The following is an 8,217-nucleotide window of genomic DNA, read 5'->3' on the forward strand; positions in this document are numbered from 1 at the left end:
GAACAAATTTTGAAGCAAGAAAGAAAATTATTAATCAAAAGCATGATTCAATAAATTCATGAATCAAAAGTAGCTAAATTCAACAAAGCGAACAACAATAAAAGTAAATAAATGTACATATATATATCTAACAAGTCTACATTTTTATAAATTTTGCACAAATTCAAGTGAACACGAAAAAAGCGCATTTCCAGCAAACCAAAAGAATATCAATATCAACCAATTGCCCCATAAACGGCAAGCAACCAAACCAACGCCATTAATTTTTTCAACTCGGCAGCGAAAACCGAGAATTCATTAAAAAATAAATAAAAAAAAAAAAAATGTGCACGAAAACATCGAAAACGCCGCTACTCTTAATTGGCGGCGTCTGCTTCGTCATTGTGCTGGTCGGCATTACTGGCGTAACGCTGATCAATAATCTCAATTTGTCCAACATCATCAAGCTGAACGAGAAAGTCGCCAGCGACAGCATGAGCGCACACGACACCGAACTGCACGAAATTAATTACGCCAATAATCATCCGAAAAATATATACAAATTCGATGAATTTTCAGCGCCATACGCATTGGCTGTAGCCAGCTACAGCTACAGCCAACACACCGCCTCATCGGCGGCAGCAGCACACGCGCTGCCACCTTCCATACACGCCAGCCCAGCGCTGACAGGTGGGGGTGGGCCGGCGGCCATTGCTGGACCAGCCGTTGCATTTGTGGATGCCGAGGCGAATAGCGGCAATGCGGCGGCAGACAAGATTATAGAAGTGCTACCACAAGCGAATGAACGGCAGCAAGGACTTGACAGCACATCTCAGAATTGGCTAAAAGAGAATGGGAAATTGCACAGCAGAGGGCTGCCGATTGCCACTAGCGCAAAAACAAATACCATAATAACTACAGAGACAGCTGCAGATGCATCAACGACATTGGTCAATAATCCACATGGAAACACCATGCAATCCAATGCGTCAGTAACTTTAAGTGCTTCCGCTCCGCCTACGTCGGCACCGAGCAACGTGAGCACCACCTTTCGCAATGCAACGAGTGTAAATACTAATAATGCAAACGCCGCATCCGCATCAGTGTCTGTTTCATCAGCCGCTGTTGACATAGCCGCTAAATTGATGTTGCCATTGATACTCAACGGTAGTGCAAGCGTATCGGTGGGCAGCGGTGGCGAAAATGGAAATGAAGAGCACAGCATTGAAGTTGATACAGCATGGGGTTTTCCAAGTGATAATCGAATGAAATCCGCTGACACGCATACATCGAAGGGTGGCACTGCCATGCAGCCAGGGCGCCTTTTAGTGCCCAGCGAAGAGGAAGGTGTCGATAAGGAGAAACGTGATCGCGTTGTAAAGGTAAAGATAAATTGTTTTTGTTTATGTGTTAAGATTGAACGCGATTTTTTAAACGTAAGTTTGCTACAAATGAACTTCAATAATTTCTTCTTTACTAAGTAATACTTCTATGTGCTTTCAAAACAATATTAACTAAGAGTTTTGGATGTAGTGGCAGGGAGTAATAACGCAAAAATACTCTTAACAGGTCCATTCAGCACTGGTAAAAACAATTTCTTACCGGTAAATAAAGTTTCTTAAAAATTTTCAGAAACTTTTCGCATTCTGTGCACTCTTGTAATCGGAAAAATTTGTTAACATTTTATTAGCTGGTAACAAAATAATGCCTTGTGAAAGATGCAATGCCAGAAGCTACATAGATGAATTGCTGAATATATTGACAACGTTAAGATATGTTCAGGCAGGCCGCTAATCGAGCAACGAAGCGAGCAAGTCTCATATACAAATCTTCTTTATGATCCAATGGTCGGACCTAAGCCATTAGTATGGGACCACCTCTGAAGTACCAAATTTCCTTTAAAAAAAGAAATATAAATCGGTTAACGTAGTCCAAAGTTATGTGGTAACATATACCAAAAAAATTTGTATATATTCCGACGAATTGATAACCTCTTCCTTTTTTTAAGTCGGTTAAAAATATTGCATGCACTTTAAATTAAATTGAAATTGAAATAACTCGACTTCAGTACCACTTATCGCTTCCATTTTTTGCAGGTTAAATTCTTTTTTTATCTGTAATACGTGTTCTTAATCGGACTTTATGTAAATTAAATTTTTTAGAATTGATCGGTTCTTGGTCCACCTACCCGGACCATAAATACGTTTTTCGAATAGGTCGATCTTTGGTCCACCTGCCGGAAATAAGTATATAACAACCTTCTCCTTTAAATCGATTCACTAATTTTTACGTGATGCACGCACAGAGAAAACGACAACATTTTTATTATACAGGGTGTGCTAGACCACCCGTCCACCCCTTTTAAAAAGAAAGAAAATGTTGTTTATTGGAAAACGCAAAAATATGAACTACCGAGTCGACGATACTTTATTTTTTATTCGTATTACCGACCTCATGTTTCGACCGAGAGTGGGTTAAACAGATCGGAAGTGGATTATTTTAGCCGGAAGTCCAATTTAGAAAAAAGAGTGGACTTTCGGCCAGTTTAGCCTAAATCCATCCCCGATATGCCGATTTATATTTTTTCGTTCTGCAATGAGTATGCAGTTTTGTAGCCCATTAAATTTTTAGTATAATAAATTACAAGTCGCTAAAAATTACCGTTAAGTTTTGAGATTGTTTTTTTTTGGCTGGGGTTGCTGGGTTGTATGGAAGAAAACGCGCAAAACAAAAAAATCTCAAAAATCAACGGTAATTTTTTGCGACTGAAAAAGTTTAAAATTTTGATGAAAATTTGTTAGAATTCGTCGAATGTTTATATGTAAATGTTCTACAAAGTTTGAAATTTTGTTTCACATGCTTTTTTTTTAGATAGTAAGCTATATTTCATGTGTCTTTCGCCACCGAATGTATATAATTTGAAATATATTTAATAAGTTTTCTTCAACTAAAATAAGTCTAAATTATTATTTTTTTTCTGTTTTAATTGCAGGTGAGTTTCTATGATGATTGTTAGTTGCTAAATGTAAGTATTGAATCCGATTTAATGCCATCTGACTAAGCGGAGCCTTCTAGCTCCACTCGGTGAGTTAAGCTTATCGGAAAAACGTCAACGGCCGAAGTGTTTGCTTCCTCAGCGGAACAGCCATTTCTGAACCTGAACTAAGCTATGCTATGGTGGTAGAACCGGGTATTGAAGTTGCCTCTATTCCACTATTTTTCATGAGGCATTATGCATTAACTCCTCCCCTTCAAAATTAATTAATTCACAAAAGATTCTCATTTTAGTTGACGCTGAGTAAAGTTTGCTGATTAATATATTTGACTATTCTAACCCTCTAGGGGTAAATTTTTCAAAAGAAACTTTAGGTAAGAATAATTATTCAAAATATCTACAATTTGCTTCTTACTAAAACATGTTTTGGTCGATTTTTCCTCAAGGTAAACACAAAACTAATTTTGAAACACAAGTTTGCTCCCTGCGCTTGTATAAGCACGCTTATGGACTTGCGTGTGTGCCTACAAACGCAAACAATGCGAAAAACCATCAAACTTGTTGATTGGCTGTATTTGTGAAGCACTAAGTTAGCATCCCCAGGCCAGAGCTACTGCGTCGTATGTACGCACAAAAGTTACAGCCATAGAAACAACTTTTTTTGTTTGTCAACAAGTCAACCCACAGCCCCATTTCTACCAAGCCACTTTGACTCGGTAAAACATTTCCCTGTTTTGATTTAAATGCCACTTATTTTAGCGGCTGCAGAGTAGCGGCTTTTTCTTTTGCCACAAAAAAAAAAACGAGCTTCAATTCACTTTTTCATAACAATTGCTTTCATATGAATTTATTATGATTGACATCCTGCCGTTTGCCACCTACCACCCCACCTACCCCTCATGCTTGTGAGCTAGCCAGCCAGCCAGCCAGCTATTTCGTTACTCAATCACTCAAATAGTGGTTGGCGTGCTTGTGTAGTTGTGACATTCGCTTGTCAATTTAAATGTCAAAATGTGGCGATTTTATTTTTTTGTTTTATAATTGTTTTGCGGCGGCTTTTGCTGTCATTTTGACATTCATAAATTTATAACTTTTGCCTTCCGACAGCAAAAATTTATGCTTACTAGATAAACTGTCGAATATTATTCAATCATTTTAGCACTCTGGTATTCTGTGGTTTTTTACATTCAATATTTCATTGATGTACGTTAAATTTGCTATATTTAATAATTTTCTCGTGTTACATATTTATGTATGTATACATATACATGCCATTTTCTTTTTCAAATTTAAATAAATCATGGAATAAGCGAGTGGACTATTATAAATAATGGTACTAATGGCCACACATGCGACGCAAAGTGTGGCAAAAGATATGACCGTATTTTGAGAGCGCAATCCTTAATCTCTGTAACACAGTTATTCACAGAAATTTCTTCATAGGATAGAATTAAATAAAAAACTTTGTTATTAACAAATACATATTTAAAAAAAAAAACAATTGTATTTTGAAATTTACCTAGTTTAATCGCTCAATGGCAAAAATATAGTCTCGTATCAAGATGAAATAAATGTCTGGATGGTTCACAAGTAAATGTTTAGAGGACTAGAAACCACAATCATCTATTTTTTAACGGTGTAAAATTTCATAAAACGACTTTTATGGTTATTTTTGCGAATCCCTTAAATATAGTTTTAGCCATTTAAAGTTGACGGCATACAACAATACGACAGTATACAACACCTTGCGAGCTCCACAATCGTTTTGTAGAGCAAGAAATTATCTAAATAATTACACCTAGAAGTATTGTGTTGCGACTGTTGAATTAAATGATAATTTTTTTGTGTGAAATATCATCGGGAAATATCGTTACTCATACGCCATCTGACTGATGCTTTGTATTTTGGCGATTTGGAATGCACCCACCCTTTTATATATAGCAATAACAAACGATAACATGACAGTAGTTGCATTATTTAGATCATTTCTTCCTTTACGAAACAACATTGCATCTCAATTTGACGAACGAGAAACAAGTTCTAAGTTATATTAGCAGCGGTGCGCTCATTACTGATAGTTTTTAAATAATTAAAAATATTTATTGTCCATTTCTTTCTTTTTATTTTAATCAGCATAACTAACGATTAAGACAGCATATCGTTCATCGCTTGCGGAACTATTTCAGTGCGTATGTAAAAGAAACATTTCAGTGCTTAAACCCATAGAATTCAATGGAAGTAGATCCCTATTTATATATATTACTATTTTTTTTTTTTTAATCCAATGAAGTTTCTTTCAGCTATCGGGCTTTGCTCATATGCTATTTTGAAGAAAATTATTCTGTCAGAAAGTGTTAAGCATGTCTAATAAGGTATGCTTTCAAAAAGCTTTGAATGGCGTTACCCTGTGGGTAAAATTTTTATTATGACGGTGAACAACCTTGTGTGCTTAGAATTTGTATATCATCGTTTAAAGTGCAAAACCGCGTATCAACAAAATGCAAAACCGCGTATGTGCAGTTGTAGAAATTATTTTCTAGAGCGTAAAAACACTCATATTTCAAAATTTTTCTTTTTTTTATAAAGCAATCGCATTTCTGGCTAGTATATTTCAGGACGAATGGAGAAGGATTGAGCCAAGAGCGTGTGTGAGCAAATCCAATTTACGCGGAATGACGATACGCGGCTTTGTACTTTAAACGACGCGTCGGAATATTTTTTTTAAACAAATTTCGTATATCCTTTGGTTTGTATAAAGTTGCTGAGACATGCTGAAATATCCGTAGTTTAATCATATAAATGCACACATATGCGTACAGATTCGCTTTTAAAGAAAGTTTTGATTATTAAATCAAATCTAAAAGTAAATAAATATGCAAATGCTAAACAAATATTTACATAATACTTGCGTGAATATTTACATATGTATGTATGTATGTATGTATGTATATTTGCTTGTAAAAAATGTGCCTTGCACATGAAATACCGGTATTTGGTTGCTGAATTTTGTTGTTTATTTATTACTATTTTTTCATCAACTTTAGTTATTTACCTAAATACTACTGTTTCATTTTATGTTTCTATTTTTGTAGCACTGTTCAAATATTTTCGAGACCGTTTGTTGATTTTTGCAAAGTGCGAATGTGTCACCAGTTCCTTATGCAAATATTTGCATGCTTTTTTTTTAGAACGTAGTGCGAATGTAAATGAGTTTTAAAAGCGAGGTCATAGAAAGAAGTGTAATTTTTGTTTGGTTATTTAATTGAAGCAAAACGAGGACAAATAGAAATATCGACAAAGTTTTTTAAAATTTATTTGTGAAAAAATTAAATTGAATAAATACTACAGTGAATTTTAAATGGCGGCTGCAGTAGGCGAGCTAAAAGTAGCTAAACCAATATTTATAGTTAAAAGTAAGGTGAAATATAACCGAACCAAACATTCATATATTTAAGTCGTTATAATATTTTCATAATAGTGTCTATATTAAAAGAGCGAAGAAGAATGAAGAAAATTTTCACTTTTTATAAGAAACCATTTTTTATTTGAAATCAAAGCACTGAAGATAGGGTGATTGACTTTTCGGTAATGTATCGGCGGTTTTTTGAAATCTTGATATTTCAAATATCGAATAAGTCGGATTTTTCGATCGAACAAATTGGTTTTTTTTTCTTTTCATCCAAATCTTGACATCTGAATTAAACTTTTAAATTTTTTCGAAGTTTTGCAGTTCACGGAAAGCCTCTAAATAGTTTCAAAAGTATATCCTAGGTTATTTGGGGGTGAACAGTATATCATATTTGGTTCTGAGCTACTCTTCGCATTCGTATTCTACTTTTTTATGGCCGAAGTACACTCGGGGGGCCTGCCATTGTCTGCCGAGGGGCGACAGCTGCTTGAAACAATTTCTGTTGATGTTGCTGGATCCAGAAATTGAACCAGGGAACTCCCGAGTCGCAGTAGGCACCTCTAAACACTCAGGTACGGGGACAAAAACACTAATAAAAACCGAAAAAAAGTCAGATAAAATGCAAAAAATTCACTGATTTTCATTTGTTCTAATTTTGACATAAAATTTTTTTTACTTATTTCCCTTTGTTCTTTTTTTAATAAAAGCTATCTGTGTATATCACAAACCACTTCTAACTTAGCCCAAATTAAAACAATTTTTGTGCACTTCAAAGTACAACTCTCGAATCTTTAATCTACTGCACTGCGGTGCGTATACGTAACCATGCTCTATGAATGCCTGACATGCGCGCTGACACTGCATTGCGATAAGCCAGCCGGTCGATTGGCAAGACCAGCCGCTCGAAATAGCCTACATACAAATGCAATTATTTTTGCACGCCCCGTTTAGCCACAAAAAAAAAAAAAAAAGAATAATAAAAAATCACGAACAGCAAACCAAAAGAACCAACCAAGTCATTGGCAATATGTGCCGTCGCCATAGAAATTGTGCAGCTGAGCCATACGAATTGGTGCAAGACCTTGAAATGATTTTCAAGGTGAGAGAAATCCCCAAATAAGAAAAAATATAAAACAAAATATATGAGAAGTTGAAGTAAAAGGTGGCATTGAAGAAAAACCGCAAACAATCAATCTGAAGAAGCGTCCAAGCGGCAAAAAGGTAATTCCGAGCGAGTGGTTGTGTGAGTGAGTTCTTTTTTTTTCTGGCATACAACCTGGCGACTTACCTTATGCAAAAGCGTGAAACCAGAAAATCGTTGGTGCTTATATACAGTGAGCGTATATATGAGAGTCTGTTCACAAAGAGCTTAAAGAATGCCCAAAGGCATTGGCAGCCAACGCCGTCGCAAAGCTTATGGAACTTCAAGAGCAGCGCCAAAGCAAAGTGACCGAAAGAAAAGTGGCGCGACAACTAAAAAGTAGGAAAAATTGGTATAGTGATTCATAAAGTGGGTAATCAATAAAGTAAAGTGACTGGTGAAACGCCTACCGACCGAGGCAATACTGCTGTGCATACATACTTATGTAGCTATATGTAGTAGTTGGCTTGCAGCTAATGGCTTTTGACTATCGATTTTGCGTGGAGTTTGAAATAGATACATTAATTTAGTTATGCTCTGCTATATATTGCTTTTAAGGATGTAAATAGTGTGCTATGTTCATATGGCAACATGTGTTACGACAACCGACAACACTAAGAAAACACAGGCAAGGCGTTTGTGTTCATTTTTTTTATTTTTTTTTTTTTTTTTTTTTTTTTTTTTTTTTTTTTT

General features: G+C 35.6%; 1 protein-coding gene across 1 annotated transcript in view; it reads left to right on the forward strand.

Annotated features, from left to right (window-relative positions):
• Positions 1 to 141: 141 nt before the first annotated feature.
• Positions 142 to 8,217, forward strand: part of LOC108360562 (mannosyl-oligosaccharide alpha-1,2-mannosidase IA-like) — a 75,107-nt gene continuing 67,031 nt past the window's right edge. The window contains exon 1 of the mRNA XM_017612910.1: positions 142 to 1,361. Within this exon, the coding sequence (XP_017468399.1) occupies positions 324 to 1,361 (1,038 nt within the window). The 5' untranslated portion in view covers positions 142 to 323. The remainder of the gene's footprint in view (positions 1,362 to 8,217) is intronic.

This window comes from Rhagoletis zephyria, unplaced genomic scaffold (assembly GCF_001687245.7).
Source record: "Rhagoletis zephyria isolate East Lansing unplaced genomic scaffold, Rhagoletis_zephyria_1.1 Rzeph_scaffold_00587, whole genome shotgun sequence".
Taxonomy (NCBI): Eukaryota; Metazoa; Arthropoda; class Insecta; order Diptera; family Tephritidae; genus Rhagoletis; species Rhagoletis zephyria.